The sequence below is a fragment of the Melanerpes formicivorus genome, unplaced genomic scaffold (assembly GCF_026170545.1).
Source record: "Melanerpes formicivorus ecotype bairdi unplaced genomic scaffold, bMelFor1.0.p_v2 SCAF_10, whole genome shotgun sequence".
In the NCBI taxonomy this organism is placed as follows: Eukaryota; Metazoa; Chordata; class Aves; order Piciformes; family Picidae; genus Melanerpes; species Melanerpes formicivorus.
In genome coordinates this window covers 504,991-520,843 of record NW_027142362.1, presented here as the reverse complement: position 1 = coordinate 520,843, position 15,853 = coordinate 504,991, and the positions used below count along the sequence as shown (strand labels likewise).

At 47.2% G+C, this 15,853-nt stretch overlaps 1 protein-coding gene across 1 annotated transcript in view; it reads left to right on the top strand.

The window, feature by feature from the left end:
* Positions 1-13,661, top strand: part of ALDH1A3 (aldehyde dehydrogenase 1 family member A3) — a 36,587-nt gene extending 22,926 nt beyond the window's left edge. Inside the window, exons 9-13 of the mRNA XM_068143308.1 lie at positions 768-952; positions 5,625-5,789; positions 8,310-8,467; positions 9,584-9,658; positions 11,032-13,661. Coding sequence (XP_067999409.1) covers positions 768-952; positions 5,625-5,789; positions 8,310-8,467; positions 9,584-9,658; positions 11,032-11,104 — 656 coding nt within the window. The 3' untranslated portion in view covers positions 11,105-13,661. The remainder of the gene's footprint in view (positions 1-767; positions 953-5,624; positions 5,790-8,309; positions 8,468-9,583; positions 9,659-11,031) is intronic.
* Positions 13,662-15,853: the final 2,192 nt, after the last annotated feature.

Below are 15,853 nucleotides of genomic sequence, written 5' to 3'. Positions count from 1 at the left end.
CCTTCCCTGGGCATGCTGCAGTTGCAGATCCAGCTTGCATTGGTGTATTTCTGCTGTGGTGGTGCTTTCCTCTTGGTTGGCAGCGCTCCAGAGCCTGAGGCAAGCAGTGGGAAAAACAGTTTCCTACAATGCAGCCCCTCTGCAGGCATTCCTTTGACAGGAAAGTTTTGTAGGACCTGTTCTAATGCAACTTGCACCTCTGCTCTGCAGGACTCCTGTCACATGTCCCATTGTGAATTTGTTGCATTACTGAGTAGGTCTAGGAGATGTGTAACCTGTGCCCGTCAAAGTGGTTGGAAAGTACTCTACAATGTCCTGCACAACACAGCAGGGGTCGAAAGGCAGAGGTACTTGTGCCCCTGCCCTCAGTGAGCGTTGCAAGCCCTGGTCTGAGCTGGCTGTACAGCAGTAGGGCACGCTGCTTTCTGAACGAGCGCTGCTGCAACAAGGCTTTGGGAACCGATGCGTGGTATCTAGGAATCACATCTGAATTCCCACAGCAAGAAAAGCTGGTTACTGTCCTCAGTGAGTCCTTGTGGAAGAGATTACCAGGAGCTATGACAAACCAGACCCTGAGACAAAAGGCAGGAAGAGGGGTGAAAATCAGAAGAGGTCTGGTTTGAAAGCAGTAGAAAGCCTTCTAAGGGTGTGACCGCCATCAGCATTTTATGAGGCTTTCAAAAAGCAAGGGAAAAACAAGTCTGGAAACACTGGAAGGCTGAAACTGTGCGTGTGGTAACACTTTTGCCTCCCGGGCTGTGTGGCAGTGGACTTGGCAGTGGAGTGTGCCCATCAGGGTGTGTTCTTCAACCAAGGACAGTGCTGCACGGCTGCCTCGCGCGTCTTTGTGGAGGAGCAGATCTACCCCGAGTTCGTCCGGCGCAGCGTGGAGTACGCCACCAAGCGACTCGTTGGAGACCCCTTTGATGCCAGAACCGAGCAGGGCCCCCAGGTAACTGTGCCTGAGAACACTTACTGTTTGGTTTTTGCTTGTGTTCTTGTTTAATTTTCCTGTGTAAATATTATCCTTACAAGTATGGCCCCAGCAGAAGTGCTGCGGGGTGAGTAATGTATCATGGCTCTATTTTGCTCCCTATTTTAAATATCAATTAATCACAACTGTTGAAATGTTATGTTGTAATTTTTTTTAAACACAAATGTATTTAATTCACTTCTGATCCAGCTTTATGGAAGGGGCTGTCTCCCTGGTACAGTAATACAAAGCATGTTGCAGTGAGCAATAGCACAGCACAGAAGAGTGCAGCTGTGGAAAGGGCCATTCAGCTACTTGGCTGCAGGGGTGATGACAAGTAGTTAGAGCCCAGGGACTCCTGAGCCCCACTTTCTGTCTCTTCTTTTGCTTCCTTCCTGATCCTTTGGAGAAGTTTCAGCTGAATTAGGGAGAAGAACCATGCCAAGCTGCTGTCACAACCAGCCTCATTGATGCTTCCAGAGCCTTCCTCCTACTCTTCTCACTCTGAAGCAATCTGATCTGTGGTGGAGAGCTGTGGAGGAAGATGATGCTTGGGTCAGATCTTCCAACAGGGCCACTGCTTGCTATCAAAAATAAAGGTGGAACCACATAAATCTATAGGCTAAGCCTCCTGTTCCCAGTACTGCACTCTCTTTCTTCCTTGATTCCTTGGAACTCTCAGAGGAGGGATGGCTGTGAGGACATCTGCCCCCCCCCCCCCCCCTTATCTGGATCTAGGCCCATTTGCATGATTCATGCATGGCAAAACCCCATTGCACGTCCTCATGCCTGGGGAATAAGATGATGTACATCCCCTGTTCATTCTGGGGCTACATCTAACCCAGTAACTTGCCTGGAAAAGGCTTGCAAACTTCTCATCAGTTTTAGGAGCATGCTTCAGCAGAGATAAGTTGACTTTCAAACCATTTCAGAGTCTGCTCTTCCCTTGTGATACACCCTTATCAGAACAGCCCCTGAAATCATAAGGGGTAATTGTCAGGCTTTAAAGGGTGAGCAGAACACATGGAACTGGGCTGCTTCTTTCAGTTCATCCATGCTGCCAGCTCTTGCTTGGCTGTCAGAGCAGTTCCCTGAGAGCACTGTGGCAGAGCACCATCCTCTGGTGTCTCTGCTGTGGCTTAAGGGTGACTCTGTACATACAGAGCTATAACTAAGGGTACCAGGTAGTCAGAAGAGCAGCACCTGGTCATATTTTAAGTCTGGTCCATCTGTCCTCCTTCCCTCTTCTGGTTTACCTGTTACACTCATAGCTGAGAGAGATAGCAAACCCACAAACACACATCTGGACTTCTGTGCGTGCAGCTGTCAAGTCCAAGATGGAAAGGTATTGAGAGAGTGGGAGGAAACTATTGATCCTAAATCTTTCCTGTGGCTGCCAGAGCAAAGGAACAACCACTTCCTCTGCAGCGATGGTTGCTTGCTCACTGGAGCCTAGGCTGTAAGATACTACACACAGAAATTGAAGTGAGAGAGAGAAGTGCAGTGTCACAAGGGCTCAAAACACCCTCAAAAGTAGCAGTCACACCTGTCCACAAGTTGCTGTTCAAAGATGAAGCTTCCAAATTTTCCTCTGTTCCTGAGGGAACCTGCTCCACTGTGAGGTTGTTTTTATCTTGAACTGATGGACAAGGGAAGAACCACCAGGAAAAATAATGTCTTCCACTTCTGCATCTCTCCCTGTCAGGTCTCAGTTGCTTCAGATCCAGGTTGTTGCTTTCATTCTTCTGTGTGGGTCAGCACTACAAAAATAGCCACATGCTGTTGGGTAGACCAGTTCTGGGATGATCACTGGCTTAGAAGTCAACAGTGGGAAGAAGACAGAGCTGACAGTGGTTGTAGCTCAAAATCTTTTCATCCTACATCAGCCCCAAGTGCTTGTAGCCAGACAACAGTACATGCAACTTCAAGAGAGTTCAGAAAGCATAAACCAGGAGAGCCTCTGCAGTCCAGACTGAGCTGGTGCTTATGAAACCAAGCTGCACCATGTCTGAGCACAGTGCTTTAAGTAGCTGCAGAAACAACCTGGTCCTGGACAGCATGAGGTGACAGACAATACTGTGCCACATGAACTGGACACAAGCTAGTCCTGGAGAGGTGGTGCTGTGTTCAGCTGCTTGTTCTTATATTGCACTGCAGTTGAGAACAGATTGAGGAACTGGCTGATTCAGGTCCAATCCAGCTTTTTGGGAGGTGAGTAAGAAAGGCTTTACTCAGGCCACTTCCCTGGTGTGTGTTACTGTGCACTGGCATGGATGCTCACGGCATGGGTGTGGGGAAAAGACTGTGTCAGCAGCAGTATTAGGTTATGCTGGTATAAACTGCACTGCACTGATCAAAAATAGATCAAATTTAAACAGAAATGAGCATGCTTCTGATGAGACTTCTCCAAAACTCACATGAGTTAGCTGGCTGGAATTCAAAGGACAGCACAAGAAACCTAAGGGGTACTGTCACAGGTACTCAGGACTGAGTAGAGTGCCAACCTCAAATGAAGACCAAAGGCATTTGGTAACTGCAGACTCCTGTGAGCTGTATCACAGGAAGCAATAAAATCAAACTGCACAGATGGCAAACTGGTTAACCAGTTCATTAGACAGCTGTGAACAGCAGGCTGCCGTAGATGAGAGCAGTGTCCTGGTGGAGTGGAGCAGGGAATAGCTTAGAACAAGACTAGACTAGTTGTGCTATCGCAGTACCCCAGACACTGGGATTTGTGAACTGTTAGACCCGATCTACAGGAATCAAATAAGCACTAAGGCTGCCTCATGGCACTTGCCAGCCAGTAGTTATTCAGCCTAAAAGCTATTGTTTGATTTTTAAGATGGTATTTTCCTTAGACTGTGAACATTTGTGTATTTTAGGATTAAAGCATGAAAGCAAAATATGGAGGTGAGAAGAATCTTTACTCAGCTGTCTGCTTAGCACAGTTGTGGAGTTACTCTGTAGGATTACAAAGGATAGTTCTGGAAAAGGAAAGACTGATCCTTGCAGTCTTGTCTTAGGTGAAGCAAGGCAGGAAGATTTGAAGGTTCTCAGATTGTTAGAAGCCTTCTTTTCTTTTGAATCAGATGGACAAATGGTAGAACTGGCTCTAGCAGATCATGTGTTTTTAATAGAAGTCAATGCTGGAACCATAAATAATAGTGGAGTAGGGGACAGAATTTAAACAAGCCTTACAAGCTCTGGTTACAGTGACAAACAGTCCCACCCTTACATGTCATTTTTACAAATGTTTTCTTTCCCCAGTGTCTTTTCATCTAACTGTAGTTTGCCTTGCAACAAGTTACAGCTGTATAAATATCCTTGTTTTGTTTTCTGTGATGTGAAGTGGATGAACTGGCTTGGTCTGGATCACAGACATGCCACGATGGAAGGCACTTGCAGATCTTCTCCTCTGGCAACCAAACAAGAGAATACGTATGCCACCTGCCAAAGGCACGGTGTGACGCCTCACACCCGACATGAGGGCACACGGTGCCTTCTGCAGGAGCACCTGTCATGCTGTCTTGAGCAGCATCTTGACACGTGAGACAAGATGGACACTTAGCACAAGCTGTCTGCAGTTCTTGGGACGTGCACATCTGTGTGGCAGGAGATGTGCTGATCTGTTGTCACTGTGTACCCCAAGGACACCCTCCTGAAGCTTTGATATTTGTCTAAAAGCATGAAAATTGGACTGCGTGTGGCCAGGATTAGCCAGGGACAGGATGCAGTCTGTAATCTGGAGGAGTGGAGTGTGGAACACTCCATGTAAACAGTCCCAACTGGCAGCTGGCCTTGCTGGAAGGAAAACAGATGCCTGGGGAGATAGACTGAACCAGTACAAGCATCTGGGGATACCTGGCATTCAGAACAAGCTCCCAGGCTGCCAGGGCACTTTGAACCAGTGGGTGGAGTTGTCCAATTAATCACCTTGATGAATCTGTTGAGGGTTTTGTTAGTTTTACTTTTTTCAAAACATCTCCATAAGTCTTTTACCATCTGCAGAGTGCTGTGGTGAGCAACCCTGCCTTAGGTTGGAACCTGACAGCACCTGCAGCACGCTGCTGCACATGCTGGCTGAGCTCTTCTGGCTGGGGACAGGCAGCTATGGGTGAAGCTGCAAAGTCAACTTGATTGTTCTCCCTCCCTTGCACTGACTCTGATACTGATCAGATGTCTTGTTGAGCTGGCAGATGTTGTAAATACAGCAAAAAACATTTCAGGTGGGTTTTTAGGCACCCTCATGGTGCTCCTGAATCAGTGCATGGAGAACATCAGCAAGTTCCAGAGCTGGAGTGAAGTGAGCTCCAGGATATGGAGCAAACAAAAGTGGAAAGACCCTCTCCACATGGCAGCAAGCTGTTAGCTCAGATCAAACTGCCACATGTACCTTCACCTGCTGTTTCCTTGTGGATCAGGCTATGCCCATGCCCTGTGTTTCAGCCCAGCTATTGCCTGGCTGCCATATCAGAGAACCCACCATATCAGCAACTGCCAAACCACATAGAACTGCCCTATCATGTGAACTTACCCACTCTGGCAGTGCCCTGCATGCATTCCCCCGGCACATACCCTGCCTGACTCCAGCCTCTGCAACAGTGATGATAAAGCTTCTGCTCTCTGTTTCTTCTCCTTTTGTGTCTGACAGATTGACCAAAAACAGTTTGATAAAATCCTGGAGCTGATAGAGAGTGGGAAGAAAGAAGGGGCTAAGCTGGAGTGTGGGGGCCTTGCCATTGAAGACAGAGGCCTGTTCATAAAGCCTACTGTGTTCTCAGAGGTCACTGACAACATGCGTATCGCCAAAGAAGAGGTACAGTACAATCACCTGAGCCTTTGCATGCATTGCTGCTGGACAGGGAGGGAAAAAGAGGTGGTGGTTTACAGTGAAAAATTGAGAGGAGAATAGAAATTTCAACTAATTAACGAATTTCAGTGTCCTAACAACTGCCTGAGGCTGAAATTCATCCTACTAATGAAGTGTCTGCAAGAGGAAATGCAGTTTGGAGTGTATGTGCTTGGGGAGGGGGGAAATGTGAGAGAAGAGGCAGGGCAGAGCAGGCAAAAACCTGCCAAAATGTTTTAGCAGCAATGTCTGTGCAATTAATAGGTGTCTGTTTGCCAGCCCTTTCTAATGCCTTGCTGTTGTCCCTCATTTTGTTTGGTTTTCCAAAAGGGGAGCAGCCTGGGGAGTGTGCTCACTGGACAGTAACAAAGCTAGGTACAGATATCACAGATGAGCTCTACCCTAAAGCTTTTGGGTCACATTTCGAGAGACCTTGATAAAATGCAAAACACAAGCACATGGCTTACCCTCCTCCTCTTGTCTGCCCTAATGAGGCCATATCTGAAGTACTGAGTACAGTTCTGGGCTCTCTGGTTCAAGAGAGGGTACAAAGATGCTGACTGGAGTGGAGCATCTCAGTGAGGAGGAAAGGCTGAGACACCTGAATCTGTTTAGCCTGAAGAAGGGCAACCTGAGAGGGAATCTTACCAATGCTGATCAATATCTAGGGAGCAAGGGTCAAGAGGATGGGGCCAGACTTTTCAGCGGTGCCCAAAGACAGGATGGTGAGCATAAACGGGAACCTAGGAGGCTCTAGCTGAACATGAGGAAAAACTTCTCTGTGGGGGTGCTGAAGCCCTGGAGCAGGCTGCCTAGAGAAGTTGTGTCTCTGGAGAGATTCCAAACCCATCTGGATATTGTGATGGCAAGCTGCTGTGGGTGATCCTGCTTTAGCAGGGGTTGAGCTAGACAATCCCCAGAGGTCACTTCCAACCCCCACCATGCTGGGATTCTGTGATAGTGGAATAAAACAACTGTATTCTTTGCCCTGAGCTGTGGAGGTTTTCTGAAGCTAGAGTTCTGCTCTTCCATTGCAGCAGATGGATGGCTGTGTGTGCTGTGTGCTCTTCTGCTCCTCCTGCTGAGCGGACCTGAGGTTCCTCAGCAGTGGTACAGGTGGAGTCCAAGTGGCAAGATAGTCTAATGTGTGTTCTTGTTCCAATGCTTTGTGAAAAAGGAGTTGCTTTATTGCAGAAAGAACTGTGGGACCTGGAGCAGGTGAGGAGGGAAGGAATGGCCCTGCTGTACTGCCACTGGAGAACTTCTCCCAAGCAGCCTTGGAGTCTGAAATAATCCCAGATTCTGTGCTCATGGTGAAGGGCCCTGAGGCTGAACATTTTTTTCCTATATGCAAACATGGTTGAAGCCAGCAAAGTGCAGATCTCATACTCTGGCTTTCATTACTCATACACACAAAAATTGAATAAACTGCATGTGATTAGATCCTGTGATATTCCTTTGAAAGAGAAGTTAATCTACTTTTCATCATGTGCCCTGATGGAAAATGAGTAGTTGCCAAAGTGTAGTTGGCCACTTGTATTTTATAGTTTAGTCCAATGCTTTTTATGGGGATGCTTACTGTTCACTCCTGGCAACATGTTTAGATGTCTCAGATCTGCCACAGAATCTCTGAGGAACCTGGGAAGGATCAGTCAGCCTGGGCATGAGTTGCATGCTAAAAATAGTCAGTAAGAGCTGAAAGTCCCATGACAGGCCCTTTTTTATTGACCTGACTCCAAATCCCAGTTCCATTCATTTGCAGTTGTGCTGCACATGCATGCTCATCCTTTGCCTGGGAGGAAGGCTTCAGCTGAGCTCCTGGAGCTCCCACAAGGAAGAAATGTAGAAATATTTGTATGAGCTAAAGCCAGGCAAGCTGCATAGCCTGGCCCTCAAGGTAGCAGAAGTGAGACTCTGTTTCACCTTTGGGGGCTTATGCAGGCCTCTGATACTGAACTTAATGAGAGGCTCCATCCCAGGAGCTGGGAGGCATTGTGTGTGCTGGCTGCCATTACACCAGCACCCGGGCAGCCAAATTTGTGGTGAAACATATGGTAACTGCACTATATGCAACTACACTGCAGAGCATGATAAAGGCAGCATTACAGCCCAGGCAGAAAGCCTGCAGTCCTTCAAAGACAGTAATTACTTTGAGTAAACTCAATAAATTAATCACTTCTGAGTTGACAAGGAGAGTCATAGATGGAGTAAGGATAAATCATTTGAAGCTCATCCAGATCTAATTCTGTGTATTTGGATTGTTATAGATGATCTGTTAGTTGTTGGATTGTAGCATGTATGAACTACTCTACTTCCTTTGAAGTCAGTTTAATGAGTAGCTTTTAAGAGACTGTCAGTGATTTCTCGGAGGCTAGGATGTAACATTTTAATTGCAGCACCCAAACAATGCATCTGATTCTGATTACTTCAGAGCTGCCAGGATTAGCAAAGGCATTCCTGTACTAATGGTTAATTGGTTATGTGCAGATTTTTGGGCCAGTTCAGCCAATTATGAAGTTCAAGAGTATAGAGGAGGTCATCAGAAGAGCCAACAGCACAGAATATGGCCTAACCGCTGCAGTGTTCACAAAGAATCTGGACAGAGCACTAACGCTCGCTGCGGCCCTGCAGTCAGGCACCGTCTGGTAAGCAGTGGGGGACCTGTGCCTGGCCTGGGAGCTTGTTTCCTGGGAGGGGAGAGGGATGTATGATTCAGAATCACTGCATGTTGGAGGCAAGATCTATTAGCAGTCTGCTTGATTCTTGATATTCTGCTCAGAAGCCACAACCAAACTAAGGTGGTGAGGACTGGGCAATGTGGCGAGAAATGGACTGTTTACCAGTCGAGGTAGTTCTTGGGAAGCGTCTGAAAATGTAGAGCTGGTAGTCAGTTCCAGCAGACTCGCTGCCTTTCAAAATGCTCTGTGTAGAAAAAGCAGCGTTTACAATCCTGAGGCAGCACCAGCTGGGGCCTCAGCTGCAGGAATCGGTGTGGACAGCAGGTGGCGTCACGCCGCTGGGCAGAGAGCAGCGGCTGCGCAGCTGGCACACTGCCTTGTCTCGGAATCCCGCTTCCCACGTTTTTCCCCCACTCGAGATGAGAGTTTGACCTGGTGGCTCATTTGGATGCACACAGAGGGTTGATTTCAAGAGTTGGCAGCAGAAGACTCCTGAGTAATTACATAAACCCGGGGTGCTGGGCTTTGAAGGGCGGTAAAGGTGCAGTCCTACGGCACCGAGCCCCAGCTCTCTCTTCAGTCACTTGATCCTACTGAGATGCTGAGGGAGTATCTGCATGACCTTTTCTGCCTGCTGTCTATAGAAAGGAGGCTAGTGCTTTTGTTTTACTTGTTTATGGCAGTCCAACAGTTTTCTATATCTGGAAGGGGATGGTGGGGCCTGATTGTGAGTGTTCAGACAGCTTTCTGAGTAAACTTTCATTTCAGAATGTGTCTCATGAGAGTGGGGAATAGGTTGGACTACTTCTTTTAAGCACAGCTCTGAACACAGTGTAAATTCCAGCTCAAGCACGAATGTCTTAGTCCTTAGAGACTCTGAAGTGAGATGTTGGCCAGACTGAGTACCACTCACTCAAATCTTTTGTTTCGGTAGCATTTTGTTGTTAAAATCTGATTTCTCAAGTGAATGAATTGTACAAAGAGAAGACTGAGGGATCTCAGCCTTTTTTGGTATTGCTGTTGTCATCACCTTGCTTCTCCTCGGTACCAAATTGTCTTTTTACTATTGATGTTTTATTGCAGGATCAACTGTTACAATGCACTCTATGCACAGGCTCCTTTTGGTGGATTTAAAATGTCAGGCAATGGCAGAGAACTGTAAGTTTTGCTCAGTATTTCATTTATATGTGGATGGTGAATGCAGTAACAATTGGGACTCAGTGAAAATGTTGTTGAATTTGCTTTGAAACCTTCAGGCTTGCAGTGTGCTGCACCAGGAGGTGACCTAAGTGAGCAACTGCTTGATAAGCTCTTGATAACTCCATTTCAGTCAATTCCCCTTGCAAGAAATCTTCCTTCCTAGTTAGATTTTTAAATCAAGGTAGAGGTGTGACACCTCGGTTGGCACACTGGTATGCACCCACAACCTCCTCCATCTTTATATGGCAGTTTCTGGGCCTCCCTTGACCGGTGGGAAGTCACAGCTCTTCTTACCTCCAGTTTTCTAGTGCTGGAGCTAGAGCAACAAGGAATGGTATCCTAGATTGTTTTACCTTCTACCTGCCAAGCATGCCACTAAACTACAGAAGGACCCTCTTCCCCTCTGGCCTGTTGCAACATGGCTACAGGGATTCCAGCTCTGAGGAGTTACTCATGCAGAAATTTTTATAGCAAGGTCACTCTGTAAGTTAGAGCTGAGGAACTGGCTTACATCTTAACTTTCTTCTTGCATAGGAGAGAGCCTAGTTTTATTACACCATTCAGATGACTCTTCAGAGCAATCTCATACACCACTTCTTTCAAAAGACAGACTGATTTCCAGGAACTATTCCTAGTAGCTGTCCTGGTGCATCTGCTCTGAGACATTCAGATGCCTCACTGGCTAAGCACAGCCAATGAATGAATCCTCAAACAAGACATATGTGTGTATATATGTGTGTGTCAATACATATATACACCTTACAGTTTACTTTGCCTGACTGCCTGGTTAATTAAAGGATGTCAGAGGTTTGTCCCTTGGGCAAGGCATGGGAACAGAGCCAGCTTCCACCAGCCAAGACACAAGCAGTGGTGGGGTCTGCCACCAGCATGCATTTCTGGAACAACTGTGTCCTCTTGATTATAGGGTACCTTGCAGAGAGAAGCTTACTGCCAGAGAAGAAGGAACTTTAATTGCTGTCTAAGCACTGATAACTGTTTCCATGGATGTTTCTTCTATGGGTTCTCACAATAGTACTTGGTCTTCACTCAGCAGATGCACAAGGTGTGATCTTGTGGGTTACTGAGGCCATTCCACGCTCCTGTTACAACAGGGTGTAGCTGTGTGTACTGGGGTGCTTGGTGGTTATTAGAAGCAGTGCCCAATTTGATAGCTGATGTTAAGTCAGTTTGGATCTGGTTTTAATGGCCTGATATGATTTACAGCAACTGTCCCTCATTTACAGCACTTGTGCAGAAATCTCTTTCCTTAGGGACATACAGTAACATGCTACCATTGTTTGTCCCTTTCCCTCCTCTCTCTTCTTTTCCAGTGGTGAATACGCTCTGGCGGAATACACTGAAGTGAAAACAGTCACCATTAAACTCTCCCAGAAGAGTTCATGAAACTAGAAGGCCTAAAATGCTGACACTCTGAATGTGACACATGGGGGATGTGTTCAGAGCAAGGGGGAGGGGAAGGGTAGGAAGGACAATGGGAACACCTGATTTTATTCCTCAAGGAACACTGAATCTACTGGACTCCATTTTGTCAACTGGCTCTTCAAAACTAAGCAACCCTGCTGGCAGCATAGCACACACTTGTACTGGAGAAGTCCCTGCCTGTACCTCTGTCTGCTACCTGTCACCAGGCACCGTGTTGGCAGGACACCTGCTTTCAAACTGTTCCCATGAAGGACGTGGACATGGACAGCACATTAGAGACTTCTGGTGCCATTGGCATGACTGTTAAACACCTTCAGAGGCATATGGGTATCACCTGCCAAAGGTGGACATGAGTGGTAAGGTTAATACAACTAGACTGAACTTGGTGGAGTTTGTGTGAAGATTGCAGCTGGAGTTTGGGAGTGCAAGCTTTCATGGAAGGAACTGTAAAGAAATTCTCTTTCAAAGAGCTATCTTGGTCTCTCTAAAGACACAGGCATTCTTCGTACTGGTGATAATCTAGCCCTGAATGAGGTTTGTGGGAGTTTCCTAGAGGACTCCTTTGGGGCCAGTATTTCACCCAACAGAGCTAGACTTCCAAGCGTCCTCGGAACCTGATGTTCTGGCGCGTACACATGACACGTGCTGCAGACGCAAGTGACTGACTTGCTAACCCTTCTGGCTCCAAATGAGTCACCACTGTATCTCAAACCTTCACTATAGCACTTTTGGCAAGAGGATTTTGCACTGCACTTACCGTGATGACACCAAGTTGAATGCTAAGCATGTAGCATGGTCAGATAACCCACAGAAAACATCCCAGGCCAGACCTTCTGATCTGGGGGAGGGAGCAGAAGAGCTGCAAGAAGCTGTCCTGCTCTCTCTTTCTCTGTAACATTCAGGCTGTGTGAACATCTCTTCATTTTTTGAGCCAGAGCTATTATTCTGAATTAAACTTCTAAGCTCTTCTCACTGCTTCTTTATCCTGCATGAATGTAGCTTAAAGAGCTTTCTGGAAGTACAATCCGAAAAGGCAGGTGTTCCCGTGCACACACCGAGTGCTAAAGACTAGCTACCATGGAACAAGCTGTGGCTGGACTGTGCACTAACTGTCCTTGCAAGGGCTGTGATCTCCTGGCAAGCAGAGTAGCAGCTCACTCTCTTGAGTTGTCTCTTGCTTACCTGGGTAAGCATCCCTGGAGTGGCTGGCACACCAAGTTCATGCCTCAGCATCTCTTGCAGTAACCTCTTTGCATGCCGAGACATTACTCTGAGATTAATGACAAGCCACATGCTCTCTTCAGTTCCCAGGCTCACTACTTTTCCTCCTCCTGATTCTTTACTGGAGAACCACTGCCAAAGGTATGGGAAGTTCTGTGTCTGCAGGAGCTCTAAGTATGCAGGAGCCAGTGGTGTCAGCTTTGTAGTAAGCGGTAACTGATCTCGCTGTGACTGTCCTCTGAGAGCCAACCATCCTTGTGGTGTCCTTATGGCATCCTTGTGGCATAGTGACAGATCTCCATGGAGCACTGCTAGAGGCTGCTGCCTGGAGTTTTCAGATGTCAGGGCTTGAAGTAGAAATGCAGGTCTAACCTCTGTTCTCTGGTGCAAGGCAAGGATTTAACTTCTTTTTCTCAGAGATACACACAGTCAGTACCATGTTGCATGAGTGACCTTTTTTTGGAGGAGGAAGGAAGGTGGGTGGCTATCAGTAAGGAAAAAGTTTGCATGAGCTTCAACTTCCTGATTTGTTAACTGAACGCTGAAGTTGCACTTCCACGCTGCTTAGCTTCTTCAACGGCATACCTCCAGCTAGGTGCCTGTCCTCTCCTGGGTATGTGAGACAGGTGGCTCTCCCCACCCAGTGAAGAAAATGTCCTCCCTTCCCCACGAAAGGCCAAATGGGAACCTTGTAAGTAAATTTCTGTTTTCCTAAAACACTCGAGTGCAAAGGTCTTCCCCAACACGCTACTTGTGCCTGCTTGCGGGTGTTGCAGGGCTGCGGTCAGACGGGCAGGAGGCAAGGCCAGGAGCGCAAGGCTGGTGGTGATCTTGATCTCTCTCTCTGCTAATGATTTATAGACAGTGGTTGAAATTGAAATCATCTGAAATTCTTCAAGTCCTGCTATTCTGGCTTTCTGTGTATGACATATATTTGACTTCCCCCCCTTATGAAGTGTTTTTAAAAGTCATTGTATCTCTTACTGTCTTGATCAGGGTTTGACGCTACACACTGAATTCTCTAAGTTATGTAACACTAGACACTAACTTCAGAACCGCCCCGAGAGCGTATATATTCTTCCATTGCACAGCAAGGCTTTCCCATGAAATACTGCTTTTCTTTTTTTAAAGAAGAACCCCCTATATTTATAAATTAGGATACAGTTAATCTAATGTATTTTTATAGCTAAAGGTACATGAAAATGTTATGTTTAAACCTCCTGTATATATTTAGACTCTGGGTATCTTTTTGTAATAGTTCTCGTTCCTAATAAATGTTTAACTTTGCAAAACGGTTTCCAAACGCTGCGTGTGGATGGTGCTCAGAAAGGGGGGACGGAGGAAGCTTCTCTTGACTTTACTCCCTTGAAGAGTAACTTGGATGCTTTTTTATTTGCACTTATAAGTAGATAATCCCAGCCCTTCTAATGCATGTGTTGGGACCCCTTCCATCAACAAGGGACATCCACTCAACTCAATCCTCTTGCCACTGTTTTTTATTTCACTCTGACTTCAGCCCCTGGTGTCAGTGTAGGTAAACACTGGCAAGGGTTAGAGTTTCATACTTGTGTACTGCTGTAGGTACAGGGAGCTCTTCCTGGAACAGCATCCTGCCTATTCCCATGGATCAGTCACCTAGTGGGAGTCCCAAAGAGGAAATGTGCACTGGGCTCACAGGGGACAATGTAATTTTGAGGTACCTGTTCCACAGGTCTGCCTGTGTGTGTCTGGGAGGCCATTATCTCATGGGACACCTGTGGAGGAATCTGAACTTGGATTCATTTCTGTAGTTGTGAAGAATTAGCCTAGGTTTAGAAAGTGAAGTGCCAAAGTGTGGTCAGTGCTGTACAGGTGAAAGCTGGAGCAGGTGCCTGATAGCTCATCCTTCAAGCAGATGCTCTGGGAGCTGTGCCATATATAGCAAGTGGAGAGGGAAGGAGAGCAGAGCTGCAGCTGGTGGGGGGCAAGCAGAGGTTCCTCCAGTTCAAAGCCAGATGGACGCTTTTTGCCTTGAAGTGAGCCTCAAAATGGAGAATTTGAAGGGACCTTTGGTCTGGCTGCTTCCTAAACCCCTTTGACATGCATCCATCACTAGTATGACTCTGCTAAACATATTCCCCTTCCTGTCCTGTTTCCCTTGTCTGCAGTGTAGAGAGAGAGCAAGAACATAGCCATGCCTTTGTCTTTTCCCACCTGGTACACAGGTGAGAAGTATCTGTCACCACCCCACAAACCAAGCCAAACTCCCTCCATTTTCCACTTGCTAGCAGCATCACAAGGGAGCCTTGAGGAGCTTTAGGAGATAGAAATGAATTACTATGAGCGACATAATCAATGGAGGCAAAAACCAGGAAGCCTGGAATGAGATTTGGAAGGGGGGGGGAGGGGGAATAAAATGGAGAAGTTCTCCCTGGGGTCCCTATCAAAATAAAGGGAGAAAGAGGGGTTTCAAACAACTGTACTGAAAAAAAAGAGCCTGTAAGAAGGGTCTGGGTGAGAGCCAGGCTGAGTAAGGGGGAAAGGGTGCTAAAAACACATAACACTGCTACCGTTGTAGCTAAGAGGAAATTGATGGGGACTAAACACAGGTAGAAGCACCAGTGAAGACCCCATCCTCTTGATGTCTCCATAATCACATCAGGGAAGCACATTAGAATAAAACCTTTATTAGAATAAACCAAACCAGGTTGGAAGAGACCTTCAAGATCATCGTGTCCAACCCATCAACCAATCCAACCCACCCAAACAGCTAACCCATGGCACCAAGCACCCCATCAAGTCTCCTCCTAAACACCTTCAATGACGGCGACTCCACCACCTCCCTGGGCAGCCCATTCCAATGGGCAATCACTCTCTCTGTATAGAACTTCTTCCTAACATCCAACCTGAACCTCCCCTGGTGCAGCCTGAGACTGTGTCCTCTTGTTCTGGTACTGGGTGCCTGGGAGAAGAGACCATCATCAGCCTGTCTACAACCTCCCTTCAAGTAGTTGTAGAGAGCAATAAGGTCACCCCTGAGTCTCCTCTTCTCCAGGCTGAGCAACCCCAGCTCCCTCAGCCTCTCCTCACAGGGCTGTGTTCCAAACCCCTCACCAAATTTGCTGCTCTTCTCTGGACTCGTTCCAGCAAGTCAACCTCCTTCCTAAACTGAGGGGCCCAGAACTGGACACAGGACTCGAGGTGTGGCCTAACCAGGGCAGTGTACAGGGGCACAATGACCTCCCTGCTCCTGCTGGCCACACTGTTCCTGATGCAGGCCAGGATGACATTGGCCCTCCTGGCTGCCTGGGCACACTGCAGGCTCATGTTCATCCTACCATCAACCAGCACCCCCAGGTCCCTCTCTGCCTGGCTGCTCTCAGCCACTCTGACCCCAGTCTGTAGCACTGCATGGGGTTGTTGTGGCCAATGTGCAGAACCTGGCACTTGGATGTGTTCAATCTCCTGCCCTTGGACTCTGCCCATCTGTCCAGCCTGTTGTCTCTCTGC